Source organism: Colletotrichum higginsianum, chromosome 6 (genome assembly GCF_001672515.1).
Source record: "Colletotrichum higginsianum IMI 349063 chromosome 6, whole genome shotgun sequence".
Classification (NCBI taxonomy): domain Eukaryota; kingdom Fungi; phylum Ascomycota; class Sordariomycetes; order Glomerellales; family Glomerellaceae; genus Colletotrichum; species Colletotrichum higginsianum.
In genome coordinates this window covers 4425839-4444041 of record NC_030959.1, presented here as the reverse complement: position 1 = coordinate 4444041, position 18203 = coordinate 4425839, and the positions used below count along the sequence as shown (strand labels likewise).

Here is an 18203-nt window from a genome sequence, read left to right as displayed (position 1 = left end):
TGGGCAAATACACCGAGTATGAGGTCAAACAGGCCTTAGATGCCGTCGCCAATGGCCAGTCTATTCACAAGGCATCATCTGAATGGGGGATCCCAAGGTCAACACTTCGTCATCGACTCCAAGGTGTCCAAGCAAGGACAGCTGCCTTCTGTGACCTCCAGAGGTTATCCCCAGATCAGGAGGCTAAGCTGGCTGAATGGGTGCGAATCCAGCATGCCCTTGGCCTTGCCCCAACTCATCAACAAGTGAGGGTATTCGCAGGAAGGATCCTTCATGCTATAGGGGACACAGAGCCTATAGGAAAGGGATGGATCCAAGCCTTCTTGAAGAGAAATCCATCAGTCAAGGTGCAGAGAAGTCGCCCTATAGATTCAAGACGTATTAATGGGGCATCTACTGAGGTCATCAGGGACTGGTTCAAACTCCTCGCCATACCAGAGATCAAGGGCATTAAACCAGCCAATAGATACAACATGGATGAGACTGGTATCCTTGAGGGCCAAGGATCTAATGGGCTAGTGCTAGGCATGTCTGAGACGAAGTCTGTCCGCAAGAAACAGCCTGGATCAAGGGCATGGGTATCCATCATCGAATGCATCTCTGCCCTGGGCCATGCCCTTGATCCCCTCATCATATATAAGGGCAAGACAGTCCAGCAGCAGTGGTTTCCTCTAGACCTTGGCCCTTATAAAGGATGGCAGTTCACTGCAACAGAGAATGGATGGACTACAGACGACACTGCAGTTGAATGGCTGCAGAAGGTCTTCATCCCTCAGACTGTCTCCCAGGGCAAGGAGGGCAAGGAGGAGGCCAGACTGCTTGTTGTTGATGGCCATGGGAGTCACACAACGACGGAATTTATGTGGCTCTGCTATATTAATAACATCCACCTATTGTTCTTGCCACCACACACCTCCCATGTCCTCCAGCCACTTGACCAGTCAGTCTTCAGCCCTGTAAAGGCAGCCTATAGGAAGGAGCTTGGATACCTCAGTCAGTGGAATGACTCTACTATTGTAGGCAAGAGGAACTTTATAGGCTGTTATCAGAAGGCTCGTCTGGCAGGCCTGACAATGCAGAACATCAAGAGTGGATGGAAATGGACTGGACTATGGCCTGTCTCTATGGCGAAGCCTCTTATGAGCTCATTACTGCTCCCATCAACACCAGGGCCATTAGATCAGGCCTGCAAAGGGCAGTCTGGAGGCAAGGAAGCTGAGGGATGGGCATCTGCGTCATCTGCAGTGGTGTGGTCGACGCCAAGGAAGATGAAGGATCTGGCTGGCCAACTGAAGCTATTCACAGAGCTGGATAATGACGCCAGTACTCAACGCCTCCTTTTCATGAAGGTGAAAAAAGGGTTCAGTGAAAAGGCATATGAGCTGGCAACTGCCCAGCACAAGCTGGAGCTTCTGCAGGCCCAAGTGGCCAATACTGCAGTGAGGAAAAGGAAGGCAGTCCAGCTGGATCCTAACACTAAGTTTGCCACTATCTCAGACGTGCAGAAGGCGCAGGTTGAGGCTGGTGAAAAAGAGGATACTGCAGGTGAATCCAGCGAGTCTGATTTACCTAGTGAAGCTGAAGACTGTATTGTAGTGGCATCTAGAAGAGGGCAGTAATTAAGTGAAAATGGTGGTGATGTTGGAGATGGCTTCATTTTTGGGGGGGCCAGATGTGGGGGGGGGCCAGATGTGGGTATGTTGACTTACCTCGAGCTGTACCGGCCGGACGCGGCGGCAGCGGGCGCGGCGACCTCCTTCGAGACGGTGCTGGTGGCCGGGGCGGTGGACCAGCAGACACCCAACACGCCCGAGCAGATGAGCCGGGCGATGGGTCTCGAAGGCGCGCTGGACGTCGAGACGTTGCTGGGCGTCGCGCACCCCGTGCCCGTGGTCGCGTGGAACGTGGGCGGGCGGCCGCCGTTCCAACCCAGCTCGAACAAGGACCAGAACTCCAACGAGCCGTACCTCGAGTGGCTGCACCACCTGGCGGCGCTCGACGATGCGGCACTCCCGCGCGTCGTGTCCGTGTCGTACGCCGACGAGGAGCAGACGGTGCCGCCGCGCTATGCCGCCCGCGTCTGCGAGGCCTTCGCCCAGCTCGGCGCACGCGGCGTCAGCGTCATCGTCGCCTCGGGCGACGAGGGCGTCGGCAAGGAAGGCAAGTGTGTCTCCAACGACGGCGCCGACACCCCGAGGTTCATGCCGGCCTTCCCCGCCTCTTGCCCCTACGTCACGGCCGTCGGGGGCACGCGGCACTTTGACCCCGTCATGGCCGGGTTCGACGCGCGGGGCGGATTCAGCACCGGTGAGTTGCCAAAGCCCCTTGAGCCCCCTTGAGGGGGTTTAGGGTTACCCTAACCCTAACCCTAAGCACGATGCCTCCAGGTCTTCGTCGTCCCCCATCAGAACACGCTGACAACAAGGCATATGGTTCGATCAACGTATTAGGCGGCGGCTTTAGTAACTACTTCCCCCGGCCCCGCTACCAGGAGCCGGCCGTTGCGGCCTACGTCGCCGGCCTGAACACCACACACGGCGGCCTATACAACCCCCAGGGTCGGGGAATCCCCGACGTCGCCGCCATGGCCTACCACTTCCCCGTTGTGTGGAACGGCACTTCACACCTGCTCGATGGCACGAGCGCGTCGGCGCCGACCTTCGCCGCCATCATTGCCCTCATCAACGACGCGCTGCTGGCCGAGGGACGGCCGTCCTTGGGCTTCCTGAACCCCTGGCTCTACAGCTCAGCCCTCCCTGGCCTGCGCGATGTCACCATCGGCTCGAACCGCGGCTGCGGTACCATGGGATTCCCGGCCGTGGAGGGCTGGGATGCTGCCACTGGGCTCGGCACGCCGGTAGGTTCTTCCTTGTTGTATGCCCGAGGCTGCTTTTTTTTTCTTTTCCTCCTGTGGACTTCGTCTGGCGCCTGGAACTAACACACTGGCCGCAGTGGTTTCCGGTGCTCAAGCACTTGGCGCTCCGGGATGCTTTTCGATGGGACCATCCTTGGTATGTAGCGGATTTGGCATGACGGGCAAAAACACTAATCAGACGGCTCTTCCTCATCGGATTGCCCCCCCTGAAATGTGACCAAGACCATGTGTATCCATCTTGTATCAATACAACAAGACAGACCAAAAGAATGAATGCGGGGAGAACTAGAAAAACCTAACCTTTTGTCTTGGCAACTTCAACCCACCCGCTAACCACTGCTGGTTGGCCGTTCAGGCTGGCTACGGGACTTTTGATTTGATCCGTCACCAAAGCCGAGACTCTTCGCTGCCAAGCTGAAAGCATCATCATGTCCTATCGTGGTCCAGTGGCTGCGGGGAGCCGAGAGGTAATTCGCCTAGCGATATAGGCACACAGTGGTAGCCAGTCAAGGCGCATCAAGAGCTGGCCAACCCTACGCAAACATGTTGCTCTTTTATTACTTGTCTCTTCTTCAATTCCTGTTTCCCAGCAGTTGCACCTCCTCTTGGGTCTCGCGTAATGGCTCTGGAAGGTGTCTGTTCGACCTAATGCTGTCACGTGGCCAGCTTGTTTTGAACTGGCCGGAGACGATCTTGAAAGCAGGTTAAGTCGGCTAGCCACTTTCTCTCTCTCTCAATGATGGGGGACTCTCCGGTGTACTTGGCCAAACATGGCCAAGCCCTGGGGGCTCTGCTGAGCGAGGACCGACAGGAAACCTTGCAGAAAGCCTCCGATATTGGGCGTATACTCTACGAGGATGATTCTTTTAAAACATTTGCTATCCTATCCAGGTACCATCACGCACAATAGGAAATCTTCCAGGGAAACTTGATTCACTTGTACCCTTCTTTGCAGATCCAAATCAAGACCAGTAGAGTATGAATCGGCCTGTTGAACAGCTTCTAGGGTCGAATGTTTGGCATCTTTGGCGTATTAACCGCGTTTAATCTGCCAATTACTTTCGAGAACGACCAACCTACTCTCTCCCCTTGGCTACTCATATCCTATTTCACACGAAAAATACCCGTCCGTGCTGGAAACAATCAAGAAACTTCCAATGGCGGCGGCATTGCTTCAATGGTGATAATCCTTCCCGTTTGGATAAGCCGGGCCTGTAGTTGGACTGTTAGCTGAATGCGTGGAAAAACGAATGCGACGGCGGCGTCGGATATATCGCAACTTCACCTTTGGAAGGGTGGACCAGCCAGCCCGGTTTCATCATGTCAACGGTCCGCGCCTTGGTCCACTGCGCGAGCTTGTCCCAGTTGGCGCACTGGTGGTGCGTCGCGTTGGCCACAGGCAGCAGGCTGTTGGGCGACCACTGGAACGTAATAACGCCGACATCGGCGTGGCACATGGCCGACTGACGCAGGAAGTCCAAGCAGTGATCTGTTATTACATCCATGGCGTGTCAGGTAAGCGGCTTTCTACATAGCTATAGTGGAGGGAGATGAACGGCGGAAGTGTGTCTGTGTCATCACGGCTCATACCTTTGTGCTGGCGACTGCTTGCTTGTTCCGCAGGCGTGTCGCCCTGCGGGTAGACCTCTGGATAGGTGTATTGATATAGGCGCTTCTGTAGGCGTGAAAGCGCGTGTCAGATGGCTCGCCTACGGGAACAGGCAGAGGGGGATCGATCGAGCCGCCCCTAGTTACATACAATGCAATGGAGCTCGTGGTACACGTTCAAGGTGCCGATGAACCCCGAACCGTCAGGGACAGCAACACCGAACCGGTCCCGGCCGAGCTTTTTCATATAGTCCGGCTCCAAAACAATGTTCTCGTCTAGCTGCCCCGGTCAGCAATGGAAAGTTCGAGGCAAGCAAGGTTAAGCGGGCGGACGGGCGGAACTCGCCATTGATGATATTGTGCCAGTTCCGATTCACCTCCTCTCTCGGAGGTCCGGAGAACGGGCCATGTTCATTGTTGTTGTTGATGAAGGTCTGGAGTTCCCACTCTACACCATCGTTCGCGGGGGCTCGAGAGCGAGCATGTTAGCCATTCATCCCAGTATGCCCCGTTCGCCTGGGCCGAGTCAAGCTTGGCTCGCACTAAACTTACAGTTGACCAGCTGCGGACCATACTTTCGCAGCTTGCTCACTTGGGCGCGCAGAGACAGCAGGCTCCCAATGTATACAGAAAGCAGAACGGCATGTACGAGGCCAAAGGAGACCCACCACCACCACCGACGGCGGCGCGAGTCATGGTTCGAGCGAATCTCCCGTATCTCTCTCTCGCTGAGAAAAGAAGAGGACTCGCTGTCAGGGGCAGACGATGACCGGTGCATCGAGCTCTTCTCGAGCTCCTCCTCGGGGCTGAAAGGTCGGTCCAAGTCGCAGCTGTCTTGTTGAGACTGCATTATGGATTGCGGGTGAAGGGGGTCTTGAAGATGGGAGCACGAAAGCGACGGCAACCTAACCTGCACAGTTTCGTGGCGGCCAGTATGTCTGGACAACGAAGAACCAGTTCAAGCATGAAACAGGGAGAGAGAGACAGACCACAGGTGCAACGACGACATGGACATTGGAAGTGTCCTGCCAAAGAGTCGCGGCATGTGTTTTCCAAGCGGGCCGCACCGTCGCAGGGCTCTGCAGGGCTCCGGACATGCAGCAGTCTTGCTCGAGGCAACCCTGCGCTGCAATGTTGCATTGCTGCAAGCTGACTGCGTTCTAGATACACGTGACCTCTGTTCGAAGATGATACATACCAAGTGACAATCCTTTTAGGTGTGTTGTGACACTGTAATGTGGCGGTAAGAGGTTTGAGTTGTTTTACTACCAAGCTGACCGTTGTGGTGTCATAACCCTGCATTATGTATGACCCTGCATTGGGTGTGACCCTACGTGTAAGTGCCAAGCCACCCACACACACCCTCTCAAGCGTCTATCCCGCATTTCGACTCAGAAACATCCCCAGCGGGGTGTGTTCACATAGTTTGTTTCGTTACAGCATGTGGACCTTTGTCGTGCTAAGCAACAAGACTCGATAGTCCAGTCGTGGTTGGCATTTTGATCGTGCTTAGCAGTGTGTTGTGAGCTGCTCGTCCGAGTCCGTGTGCTTCCCTCCATGATATGTTTGCCACATGCAATGCTTAACCGTCTGGACTGATCAGCTTTGGCCCCATTCTCGGGTTGCATGCTGCCGTATACTCGAACATGATGCTGCTGCTGTCCATCGCCAGTCGTCTTATCGTAACAGTCCTCTGGTGTTATCTCCATTCACCATTCATCCCGACCGTCTCAGCGAGGTCCACTCAGAATCCCATCAAAGAGCGTCATGAGGTACCTCGCGGATGGCATCGTGTTGCAAGAGCGCCCAAAGATGGCCGCATATCGCTCCATATTGGCCTGCAACCGGAGAGTTCCGGGCAGCTCGAGCGCCACTTGGACGAGATTTCAGACCCGTTCCATCAAAGGTTTCGACACTATCTGTCTGCCGACCAGGTCAAGGAATTGATGCGACCCTCGGAGGAAACCATCGACGCCGTACATGACTGGCTCGTGGAGTGCGGAATAGATGCACACAGCTTCAAGTTCAGCACGGGGAAGGACTGGGTCATCGTCCCGGACTTGACCATTGCTGCGGCTGAGAGGCTCCTTCAGACATCGTACCACGTATACAGAAATGCCGATCAAGAGCTCGTCCGCGCTACGGAATGGTCGCTCCCGCTCCATCTGCATGACAGAATCGACATGGTCCACCCGACAACTTCATTCTTCGCCACCAAGAAGAGCTCACGCCAGGGGCGCAGGAGTGATGACAAGGTCAACAACGCATCGACGACACCCTCCTCACTGAACGATGCCGCAGAGGCCGTCGACGACGGGGTCGCTGCGGCAGAGGGAGTAGTAGACCTCAGCAACCCCCCTATCGATTTGACGCCGGAGCAGGCCTGCAATACAAGCGCTGTGGCTCCCATCTGTCTCCGTGCCTTGTACGGAACGCTGGGCTACACAGCCCAGGCCCCGGAGACAAACAGCATGGGCCTTTCCAACTACTGGGGCGAGTTCAACAACCGGTCCGACATACGCCTGTACCTGGAGAACCATCGACCAGAGGCTGCGGATGCCGCGGACGAGTTTGCGACTGTGAACTTCGACGGTGCCGTCAACCAACAGGAGCCCGCCACTCAGTCCCAGCTAGACAGTCGTCAGGGCCGCGAGGGCAACCTAGACGCCCAGGTCATGCTCGGCATCGGATATCCCACACGCCTGGTGACGTACAGCACGGGCGGGCCCCTACCTCCGTACAACCCCGAGCCCTCGTTCCCAGAAAACACCAACGAGCCTTTCCTGGCCTGGCTGCAGCATGTCCTCGCCCAGCCCGAGCTCCCCGCCGTGATCAGCACGTCGTACGCCGACACCGAGTACACCGTTCCCCCCTCCTACGCCAGGCGGGTCTGCAACGGCTTCGCGCAGCTGGGCGCGCGCGGCGTGACCGTTGTGTTCGGATCGGGCGACTGGGGCGTCGGAGCCCCGGGAACATGCCACGCGCCCAACGGGACGGCGCCGCGCTTCGTGGCACGCTTCCCCGAGAGCTGCCCCTACGGCACGTCGGTTGCGGCGACGCGGGGGATCAACCCGCAGAGGGTCGCCTACAACGAACGGAACGGGTTCGTGAGCGGCGGGGGCTTCAGCGAGTATTTTCCCCGGCCAAGCTACCAGGACCACGCCGTCAGCTCGTACATGACCCGGCTCGGTGGGAAGCATGACGGGCTCTACAACCCGCACGGCCGGGCCTACCCCGACGTTGCTGCCATGGGCTACCGGATCATGACGGTATGGAACGGGACGACCAGGGTCGTGGATGGGACCAGTGCCTCGGCGCCCATTTTTGCCGCCGTCGTGGCTCTGGTCAACGATGCGCTCGTCGCCGAGGGCAAACCCACTCTGGGCTTCTTGAACCCTTGGCTGTATGCGGGCGGCGGCGCAAAAGCGTTCAGGGATATCACGGTTGGCTCTGCCACGGGTTGTGATACGGATGGGTTTCCTGCCGTAGAAGGGTGGGACGCGGCAAGTGGCTTTGGCACTCCGGTGAGCTGAGCTCTTCTTCTTCTTTCAACAACTTCTCTCCCCTTCCTATATCAGTGTCAGTAAGTCGTCTAATCAACCAACAGTGGTTCCCTGATTTCAAACAGCATGCTCTACAGTGGGGGTTTCGATCCATCAGGCCGTGGTACATCATGGACAGGTAAACTCTGCCTCGACTTTAAAAACAGTATACAAGAATGTTCAACTACTTGGTATCGCAAGAGTCCTACGGTGAATGATCAAATTATGGAACCCCTGTCTATCTCCGGCGGTGTATGTAGCCAGAGCCAAGGAGATAATTATAAGGTCGCGAAGACTATATATAAGCCAAAAGCCCGAACGCATGTGTTGGCTCCTCAAGTATTTCTTTCAGTGACGTACGCTTAGACTCGAACCTAACTTGAAGTCTTTTCATTTAGTGATATTCCTGGCTATGAGTTTGCTATGCTGAGCGCCGACATCATTTCTCAAGATCTGAACGTACGAACAAGACAGGCCTCTCTAACATCGGCCCGCGGGACACCCAAGACCGAGTGACCATCGCTGGCCCCCGACGCCCAGAATCGACAAGACGCAATTGACCGTTCCCCCAATGCCTTCACCGGCCACCAACCCGGCCGCAACAGCGAACAAATTCCTCTCGAAACCTACGGGGCCCTTCCACCGCCACACCTTGGCAGCAACGGCACCCAGCATCATGGACACGCTCGTCTGCGGGGACGGCAGCGTAAACGCCAGGGCGAAGATCATCATGTTGGGTATGAAGCGCTGGCCGCCCCGCCACGCGCCGACGACGACGAGGCGCCTCACCACGACCAGGAGAACCGATACCACGGCGAGGCCGGCCGAGAAACGGGCGCTTGAGGGAGGCACCGGCGTCGTCGGCGCGCTGGCGGCGACGGCGACGGCTCGCCAAGCCGCGATCGCGGGCCCCGGGAACTCGCACGCTCGTGCGCCCGTCTCGCCCTCTGACGACGACGGGCTGGCGATGATGCACGGGTACGCTGTGGCGAAGAGGACGAAGACGGACGGCGCCACAAGCGTCGCGACCAGTGTCCCAATGAGTTGGGCGGCGTACTGCAGGCGTGGCGGCGTGCGCAGGAGAAAGCCGACCCGAAAGTCGCCTATGAGGTCTTTGATGCCATGGCACCTGGTGTTAGTTGATGGGCCCCCTCTCTCCATGTCATGCAAATAGGGGATGAGGGGACACGAGTCGTACCGACGCCCTGGTTGGCCCCTATGTTCGTGAGGCTGGCGCCGAGCAGGTTCAGGCGCTGGGCATCGATTATGCTTCCGCCCGTCGCTTGTGTAACGCCGCTCAGGACGGCTTGTGAAACCTTGGAGATGGAGTTGATTGGGGTCGTATCTAGCATGGCATGGCGTTGAGTCAGCGAGGTGATTCGCCACGACTGCTGGGCACCATGTGCTGCATATGCTGGAGGCAGTAGACAGTATGCTGGAGCAGTCGACAGACATAGTATGGGTTGCGAGAAATGTGGTGATACTAACCCGTTGCACCCGTCGCTTGAATGGCAACGAGCGACATGCCAAACGACAAGACGAGGGCGAGTACAGACTCAAGGAGCGGCATGTCAAACTGCCAATATGTGAGCAGGACGGCTAGGATGACGAGTACGCAGGCACCGGGCGCCCACATCCACGTGGCAATGTCTTCCTCTTCCAGTCCCCTTTCCGCTGCTTCTTTGTCATTTTCGACCGTGGCTTGCATGTCTTGGTCTGCAAGAATGTCGTACTGGCCCGACGACCTCGGCCTGTATCTCATCAGCAGTCCCACGAGCCTCGCGCTGGCTGCTTTGGAAGAGATCAGTGCGAGATTCCAAAACAGACGCCATTGACAACATGGCTCTGGTTCCAATGTCCTTGGTCAGCATGAAGCCAAGACGGGCAAGAATTCCTCTTTCTAAAGGAGGGGGGTTTGTTTGTCACGTACCGGCCAAGGCAACCGCAAGTGTGCAAATCACGCCGGGCCATAGCAACCAGTACCTGGGACTTGGGTGGCTCACACTTGCAAAGTCGTCTGCCATGGATTTGTACGATGTTAGGCCTGCCCATCCCTCCTCACTGGTAGAGACCGGCTGCCCAAAGGCAATGCCATGTGCCACAAGATACGGTCCTAGGAGCCCCCTTTATTCGCACCAGCGACAGCGTTAGAGGTCTTACGCTTACTGATACACAGAGGGTGTGTGTGGACTGCGGGGGGGGAAAGTACTCGGAGCTATGAGAAAGCAGATCGGAGACACTTACCATGCCAGAACAGACCCGGCAAAGAACGAGCAGGCTACTTTGAAGTCAACCAACATGCCTGAGCCCATCATCGCTGGAGACAGCTCTATAAGCCATCCCCAGCTCTCTGCAGCAATGGCCAGACTGCGGAAAATGTTTGCGTTCGCGAGCCAGGTAAACACATGCCACTCCTATATTTACTTTTAGTGACTGGGAGATCGTGAAGGTGACAATCTAGGAAAACGGGCCTCTAGCCGCACGTCGGCAGGAGGCGGCAGAGTGGAAGGACTGGGCGGGCGCTTGGAGTCATGGTGTGTGACGTTACTATGTACATACCCAGAGAAGACCCGGCGCGTACTGGGAGATGACCCTGAGCACCATGGCCGCCCCAAAAGCATAGATGGTTGCTTTCAACTTGGGACGGGCTGCCTCTTCTCCATCAGCGGCCGAGTGCATGCTATGAATGCTCATAGCCGTGGCCATGGAGGAGGGGAAAACGAGATCAAGGTCTCGGGCCGCATCCTCGATAAAGAGCTTGCGCACTGGGTTACCGGGCCACAGTTAGCAAAAAGGATGGCGAAATGTTTTGGGGTTCTCGCCTGGAGGCGTCCTCTGAGGATGGATGGAAATGCTCACGCGGGGCTACAGAGAGGAGACCAAAGTATCCGCCGACGGCGACGAGCGACACGATGCGGAAGAAATCCTGCACCGGCGTACGCAGCAGCCCGAGCTGGTACAGGGCCGGAATGCCGGAAATGAAGACATTCGACATGCCCCCGGAGGCCGTGGCAACGGTCTGCACTATGTTGTTTTCATGAGGGCCAAAGGGCTGTGTCGACCCGGCTGCGTATCTCTTCAGGACCGCAAAGCCGACCATGGCCTACCTGGGCAGCTGTGATCAGTCACGATGCAACGCGTGTAGTCCGCAGTTCAGTTCAGGTCAGGTCAATGGATAACAACACATACACCAATCATATTCGCCGACGACGTCCATCCTGCCCTGAGGCCAAGGTAGATGTTGGAAGCGTTGACTAATGCGCCACAGAGACTGCCCAGCAGGATAGCCCGAAGCGTAACCACCTTTACAGCGCCATTGTGAGCAGGTGCCTTCTCCAGCGGCACAAATGCATCAAACGGAGCGGCTGTCGTATCGTTGTCTGAGTCCGAGTCGGCATCGCTGCCTTGGGCAAGCTCAATGTGTTGTTGCGAGCGATGCATCACAACACGGGAACACTGAAAGACGAATGAACAGTGGCGGCAGCACGTAGGATGGCTGGCTGGTGGCACTCCCGACAGACACTATTCACGACAAAACCAGAGCGCGCGCGGGGACACTCATGGGGATACCAAAGTCGGGGTTGGGCAGGACACCACATCATCGAAGCAGCCGTGGGTCACGCGTACGAGGTTGTGTATGAATGTATGTGTGTATGTGTGTATTGTCATGGTAAGTAAGCAGCATCTATCTTTACCTGCAGGTCATGTCATGCATGTCATGCATGTCACGGTGCGGCTAGAGGAGTCGACCCCTTGCCACCACGCCAACCAAGCCTTGCTTGTCATCGAGCGCTAGCGCTGACCAGCAAGTAAGTACAGATACAGGCCGTACGATTGTAAGAAGATGGTCACGTGGAATCCAAGAGCAAAATGGCGCTTAAGGGGGGAAATGGGGCCAACAAGCCCGCCTACCGGGATGGAGATGAACTGTGCTCTGAGCTGGTCTTGTAACCCGGATTCTATCATCAGCTGCTCGTTGATTTGCTCCTCAGAAAACTGTCTGTCTAGGCCAAACTATAGGACTTTAGACATCATGGCCGTTGCATTTTTCCAAACGCTAGGCCAGCGAGCATGGCTAACGAAGCCCAGAGCGGGAGGAGACTATTCTTCCATCTTGGGCGGAATCACAGCTGCCGGACATCGCATCTCTGAGGACCACAACTCGGACGACGGCTTGCTCGAAAAGGGCCGCCACACGGCACACAGAGAGGCAGCTTCACCGCACCAGCCCCTCTGGAGAAACGGTCGCTTTCTGGCCTTCCACGTTATCTTGTTCGCCATTTATCTCTTTGTCCTGTCCTTGGTTGCCAATGCCAGTCCCCCTCGATATCCTGGACTCCCCTTTTGTAAGTACATCTTTATGCTCCTCCGGCTAGTCACACCTCCAAAGGCTAATGGTGGCAATGCCTTGTTTAGCCCCGGCCAGAAGTGTTGTGGAGTATGCAGAGAAAGGCTTCGACCTCGAGGACCGCATTCAAGACGGGAGCCTCTACACCGGCAAGCCGAGCGCGCAGCTCGACAAGGCGTGGCATGACCTTCTCAATGGTACGGGCACTTTTTCCGTCTCATCTCTTCGCGTTCGTTCGTTCGCTCGCTCACTCACGTGTGCTGTGCCAGACGAGAACATTCTGCTCGAACCCGAGTACATCCAGCATTATGGGCGGCAGGACACGGCCGTCGAGGTACCCGAGGGCGGCCGCTACATCGGCACTCTGAACGTATATCACGAGCTGCACTGCCTGAAGCGCATCCACCACTTCATGTACTCGGACCACTACTTTCCAGGGCTCTCTACTCACCAGAAGGAGCTCAACCGGCTGCATAACGGTATGGCCGAGAACCCCCTTTTGTCCCAGCGCCACGACCATCGGCTCGACCCGTGGCAAAACATAGCTTTATGAACTGACAGACATTTCACCCTCTTACAGAGCACTGCATTGATTTTCTCCGGCAATCGGCCATGTGCCACGCTGACATCGGGCTCATCACCTATAGCTGGCACGCCGACCAACGAATGCCCATTGCCAATGCAACATCGCACCAGTGTGTCAGGTGGGACCGACTGGCCGCGTGGACGCATGAGCGTGCAGTCGACATGATGAAGCCAGACTGGCTGATGCATCCCACAATGGGTAAGGACTTGGCTACCCGTCTTCCAACTTGAGATCCGGGCATTAACATTGTGCTTCTAGGGCCTGCGTACCCTGATGGGCAGGGCGACAGCCTCGGTGCCGCCGAGTCGCCGCACCTTGGCCATGAGCACAGTGGACATTAGAGAGACCCCCCCATGGGTGTATTGGGGGAGATTGGAGGATGTAGAACGATTGAGAACAATCAGCCTGATCCATCGGAATGCAAGCCTCTGTTTGGCGAAAGTGTTGGTTTTGATGTACTACCTTTCCCAACAAGTGGACCAGATATATTCGAGAGTGTAGTTCAAAACGCGGTTCACTCTGAGGAATCCGTATAAGAGATTGACCGTGCTTAGGTGACAGTGCAATGCAATTGATATCAAGAATGAAATAATGGTTTTGTTCTCGTTGAGCTCATAATCCCGAGAATCAATGACGTTGCTTTACGCTACGCAGTATCTACCTAACTGGTTCACAATGATTGGACAATGGGCTGCACAGAAAGAGTTGTTATTGATCCTAGTTGTGTGCTAAAAAGGCCAAAAAATTTCTTACCACTGGCCATTCTTCCGAGTATCCGTCTAGAAATCTGTTGTACCCCGTTCAAGTGCCCGTGAGAAGCTTCCGAAGCTTATTAAAGTTGGGAGAGCTTTTACAATAAAGCATTAGTGAGTTTACCAGGGTGGAAAGACCTGTGTGGACTTACCCAAGTCCCGCAACGGGATCTCAGCCCTTGGCCGCCGTGAAGCCGGTCGAGTTGCATCCAGGGTTGCTCCCTTCGATGATAACGTTGGAAACCTCTGGGTGGGCGTACTTGAGCAAGGTCACTCATATGCGAGAGTCGAACTAGATTAGGGGAGGAAACAGGTGTGGGTGAGAGTGCAGTGAAAGTTAAACTAGGATGAGGTGCACAAAACCAAGGGTGGGCTGGCCGGCAGCGATGCGCTCCTCATAGATGAAGGTTAGGACAGAGGCCCAGACAGGAGCCGACATGGAAGTGCCTCCTACGACATACCACTTTCCGCCCGATACCAGGATGGCCCTATCCCCCACAGCAGCGACGTCGGGGAACCCGCGGCCGACGCGGCTGTACACGCCACTGCGGACGGACGTCGGTGAAGTCGCCGTCCTTTACCGGCTGCCCGTACCCCGTAAACGGTAGGTCGGGGGCCGCAGTGTCCAGGTACTGCCGCACTGCCTTCTTCTGGTAGTCGGGAGTAGGAAACACGTTGCTGAAGCCGCCGCCGCTGGAGATGCGGACGGACGGACGCAACCTCGTGCAGCGGCCGTTCGTGAGCAGAGGGCGTCGAGTTGCTCGAGCCACGGTTCAGCTCAGTGGCGCCGACGGACAGCACGTAGGGGCAGTTGCCGGCGAAGGTCGGCATGAAGACGGTGTCGCCGGCGCCGCCCCGGAGGCACTCGCACTCCTCGGTGGCCATGTCTTGAGAGCCGTCTTGGTTCTCCCAGATGTAGAAGTCCGAGTAAAGGAGCGACTGCAACTGGCTGGTATTGGCGTCAAATTGGATCCACTACTTACACATGTAAAGTATCAACCGAGTGTATGCTCCATGGATGATGTGACGGCGGCGATATTCCGGCATGATGCACCTACCTGTCTACTGGCCGATTGCCTAATCCGGCTGCGAGAGATGCTGCAGTCGACCAGCCAGTTGACAACGATGTCTACACTAGTGTGTGCAGAGGTAAAAAAGTTAACATCTTCTTAGGGGCTTATATACTTCCTATTCTTAGTAGAAAATAGATTAGTACTTTATGCAATACTAGATTTATTAAATTAGAGAATATAATATGAATAAAGAGTACTATAGAGAGTATTAAAAATAGGAGATATTAGTTAGTATACTAGCTACTTAGTAGTAATAAAGGGCCTACTGTAGGCTTTATTCTAAGTAGTAGGCTTTATAGTAGCCTTAAGTACTTAAGAAAGGGGCTACTAAAAGCCTAATTAAGTAGTAGAGTACAGCTGTAGTATATAAGAATAGTTATATATATATTGCACTTACTATACGTACAATCAACCTATTATAGTTGCCTTTACTAATCTAATATAATGCCTTACTGACTGCTTCGGATAGAGAAGAACAACAGTATATTATTTGCCTGGAAACGGGAGTTGTAAATAGAGCAGACACTAACACCAGGGCATAGGCTGAAAATCGGTCAGTCTTGGCTCGGCAGTAGCAAGTAGAAGACGTGCTTAACACGTTTGGTGCCGGCGAGAAGCACAGAAACCAGCCTGGACTGGTCGAGAATCAGGCTTTACTATCGATGTGTCAATCCGTCAAATGCGACCTAGCAGACGTCCCGTGCGCTGCCTAGGCTGAGGACATGGCCGCGATAATTCCAGCAAAACAAAATCAGACATTTCAAGTACTATCGGGTGGTTCACAACTTTCTATCCTATCATCGTCGACTTGAAACGACTAGAACACACGTTTACCGTAGCACTTTACTGGTGTTGTGGGGGTATCCTAAGGGGAAGCTATATCCGAAAATCGCACTCTCGGGGCCGTGAACTGGCTCGGAACAGCCTCTTTCACGACTCCTCAGCCGAGAAGGCGTTTCGAGTCTCTACTACGCCTGCATTGCGCCTGCTCGCGGCTACGAACACGCATCACGTCTCGTCGCGAGCTTCGTCAGCATCGATACGTCCTCGACACGCAGAACCGCCGGGAGGCTGCGCCGAGGGTTGTGATTAAACGGCAGTGACGAGAAGAGCCATGTCCGGGATTGGTGGCGTTGCGATAGCGGCGGAGCCGGGGCTGAATCCAGCTGTGGCGCAGGCATTTGGGGAGGCTTAGCCCACCACCTACAGGGCCTCAGTCGTGGTCCCCATCTATCTCATGTTAAAGGGATGACATTTGGTGGCTTGGTCGACACATGTGTCTCCATGAGACCGTCGGGTTATCTTATCGAGGCACGACGGGCTGCTGGCTGAGGGCAGCACGCGTTGGGAAGCCAGTCTGTCGTTTGTGGTGCTCGGTCGCCTGCTTCTCAGCTGCCGTGGCCGTCCTCTTGCGTTGCCTGCGCCGGAAGCTGGAGGACTGCTCCTTTATACCAGGGCCAGTACGTCTCCTCAACCCACCGCGCGAGGTATTGCAGAGCGCATGCAATCTGGTAAATGCCTATGACATGGTCGGTGGAACCGATGGTTTGGCCCGTCCAGAGTGTCTGCCATACAGAATCAGTACTAGTGCGAGTGCGGGTGCCCGAATGCAAACTGAAGCCCGCGATGTAGACGAACAGGGTGCGGGGACACAAGAATGGAAGGGGAGGGGGTGGGGGGGGGGGGCGGATGAGCGACTCACCACGTCAGCGTCCTGCTTTGTGCTGGCGACAAAGTGCCAAGCGTGGCCAATGACGACAATGCCCGGGAGGAAATCCGGCAGCGGCATCTTGGGCTCGTTGCGCCCGACGAGACGTTCCAGGAGCCGCCACTGGGCGGCCTGCCACACGGCCAGCTGGCCCTGGGCGTCGGCCTCGTCGCCGCTCTGGGGTTTCGTCTCGATGCTGACAGCGATGGGCATGTCCTGGAGGGCGTTGAACTCGGTGTGGTTGATGGAGAGGTTCGTCCACACATCCTGGTCGCGGATCGCGCGGATGGCTGCGGCCGAGAGCGGGTCCGGCTGGATGCACATGCAGTAGTCGACCTTGCGGCCACGGGGCTCGGCGTAGACGGGCATGATGGATGCTGTTGTGCTGGGAGGCGCAGGTGCGTTAGCTGGCATGATGGAGAAGGAGTAGAACAAGAAGGAGAGGCAGGTTGCTTCAAACGCGTGCGGGGCCGGAAAGGGGAACCCTCGAGGGGATGGACACAACAGAAGAGAGGTGAGAAGGCATGGGATAGGGCTTGTGAGGCGACATACCACGGAACGTGGGCGACGACATCGCCAGGCCGTAAGCGCCAGATGGGCTTGGTGGCCATGGAGAGGACAGGGCTGTGTACAGCCTGGTTCCACGACGGCTCGTCCAACGCCTTGTTGTAGCACATGCTCGCGTCCTCGAAAATGCGCAGCACGTCGTCGACGGTCGGGGTAGGGCCGAGCTTGGTTCGTGGCCCGGCGTCTCTGCCAGTCGTCGTGGGAATCGGCGGGGTCGGCGGGGCCGGCTCGAAGACGAAGTCGTGGATGATTTCCTGTTGGAATCTCGGCTGGCTCTCCATTGCGTCCTCAACGGCCGCCTTGAGACGCGCGGATGTCAGTGAGCTGCCTAGCTTTCTCCAACAGGGCCAAAACTCACCTTGGCCTCGAAGCCAACGACGCCGATGCCCTTGCCGTAGCCACTCATGTCCCTCCATATCTTCTTCAGAGCAGCGGGGATGTTCTGTGTCACGTCGTACTGCCGACATTGGATGCTCGTCGTCGTAGTGTTCCGCGCCTGCTTCTTAGGGGACACGGAACCGCTGCGGCGGGACGACGGGGGCGGCGGCGCGCCGAAGGGGCCCAGGACGGGTGCGGTCTTTATGCGCTTGGGCGTCTGGTCGTTGTCCTGCGCCGACGAGGTCGCGTTGCTCAACGAAGAAGCAGCCCGGCTCAGCGAGTGCTTGGCCGACGGGGTGCTCATGCCGGCGGTCCGGGGCGGGGTGAGGAGGCGGCGTCGTTTGACGGGGCGGCGGGTCTGGGTTCCGGGGTGGGTGGATACGTGAGAGGGTCCGTCTCGTTCGGATTTGCAGCTGGTGTCGTCTCGAGGGGGGTTGTCCAATGTGGGCGAGGCGGAGGATGAAGACGGCGGGGGTAAGTTGGCCAGCCAGTGCCGTACCTTCAGTTGCAGATGGGAGACGTCGGCCATGTGTTTGCTGGCCATGCAACTCTCTGATGGCGTTTTGGAGATGCGAGTCGAAAGGGAGAGATGCGCATGTCGCGGCGCGTCTGACCAAGTTTGGCTGGCTGGTCTGCGTGACGAGACGCGACGAGACGAGATGCTCGAGATGCGCGGGGAAAATCAATCCGTTGGTTGCTACGGAGCAACGCCCCACAAATGCCGTAAGCGACCAACCGCGTCGGTGCACGGTGTTTTGATTTTCCG

General features: G+C 56.4%; 7 protein-coding genes across 7 annotated transcripts; 3 read left to right on the top strand and 4 right to left on the bottom strand.

The window, feature by feature from the left end:
* Nucleotides 1-1817: 1817 nt before the first annotated feature.
* On the top strand, nt 1818-3033 carry CH63R_09680 (Pro-kumamolisin; the record flags this gene model as incomplete). The annotated part of the gene is made up of 3 exons (XM_018304654.1): nt 1818-2307; nt 2409-2857; nt 2953-3033. 3 exons carry the CDS (start codon nt 1818-1820, stop codon nt 3031-3033), a joined length of 1020 nt encoding a protein of 339 aa, XP_018156677.1.
* A 1016-nt stretch (nt 3034-4049) lies between these two features.
* CH63R_09679 (Tat pathway signal sequence) lies at nt 4050-5333 on the bottom strand (the record flags this gene model as incomplete). The annotated part of the gene is made up of 6 exons (XM_018304653.1): nt 4050-4087; nt 4161-4364; nt 4466-4550; nt 4635-4763; nt 4861-4952; nt 5036-5333. The coding sequence occupies 6 exons, from the start codon at nt 5331-5333 to the stop codon at nt 4050-4052; spliced, it is 846 nt and encodes a 281-aa protein (XP_018156676.1).
* Nucleotides 5334-6129: 796 nt separating this feature from the next.
* On the top strand, nt 6130-8016 carry CH63R_09678 (Pro-kumamolisin; the record flags this gene model as incomplete). Its single annotated transcript, XM_018304652.1, has 1 exon — nt 6130-8016. The coding sequence occupies one exon, from the start codon at nt 6130-6132 to the stop codon at nt 8014-8016; it is 1887 nt and encodes a 628-aa protein (XP_018156675.1).
* A 489-nt stretch (nt 8017-8505) lies between these two features.
* Nucleotides 8506-11466, bottom strand: CH63R_09677 (Oligopeptide transporter; the record flags this gene model as incomplete). The annotated part of the gene is made up of 8 exons (XM_018304651.1): nt 8506-9128; nt 9224-9370; nt 9514-9870; nt 9956-10149; nt 10270-10439; nt 10585-10790; nt 10885-11128; nt 11215-11466. The coding sequence occupies 8 exons, from the start codon at nt 11464-11466 to the stop codon at nt 8506-8508; spliced, it is 2193 nt and encodes a 730-aa protein (XP_018156674.1).
* Nucleotides 11467-12058: 592 nt separating this feature from the next.
* Nucleotides 12059-13300, top strand: CH63R_09676 (Tat pathway signal sequence; the record flags this gene model as incomplete). Its single annotated transcript, XM_018304650.1, has 4 exons — nt 12059-12371; nt 12442-12852; nt 12954-13157; nt 13218-13300. 4 exons carry the CDS (start codon nt 12059-12061, stop codon nt 13298-13300), a joined length of 1011 nt encoding a protein of 336 aa, XP_018156673.1.
* Nucleotides 13301-13791: 491 nt separating this feature from the next.
* Nucleotides 13792-14596, bottom strand: CH63R_09675 (Pro-kumamolisin; the record flags this gene model as incomplete). Its single annotated transcript, XM_018304649.1, has 3 exons — nt 13792-13806; nt 13864-14003; nt 14173-14596. 3 exons carry the CDS (start codon nt 14594-14596, stop codon nt 13792-13794), a joined length of 579 nt encoding a protein of 192 aa, XP_018156672.1.
* A 1576-nt stretch (nt 14597-16172) lies between these two features.
* CH63R_09674 (uncharacterized protein) lies at nt 16173-17981 on the bottom strand (the record flags this gene model as incomplete). Its single annotated transcript, XM_018304648.1, has 4 exons — nt 16173-16349; nt 16487-16877; nt 17045-17358; nt 17418-17981. 4 exons carry the CDS (start codon nt 17979-17981, stop codon nt 16173-16175), a joined length of 1446 nt encoding a protein of 481 aa, XP_018156671.1.
* Nucleotides 17982-18203: the final 222 nt, after the last annotated feature.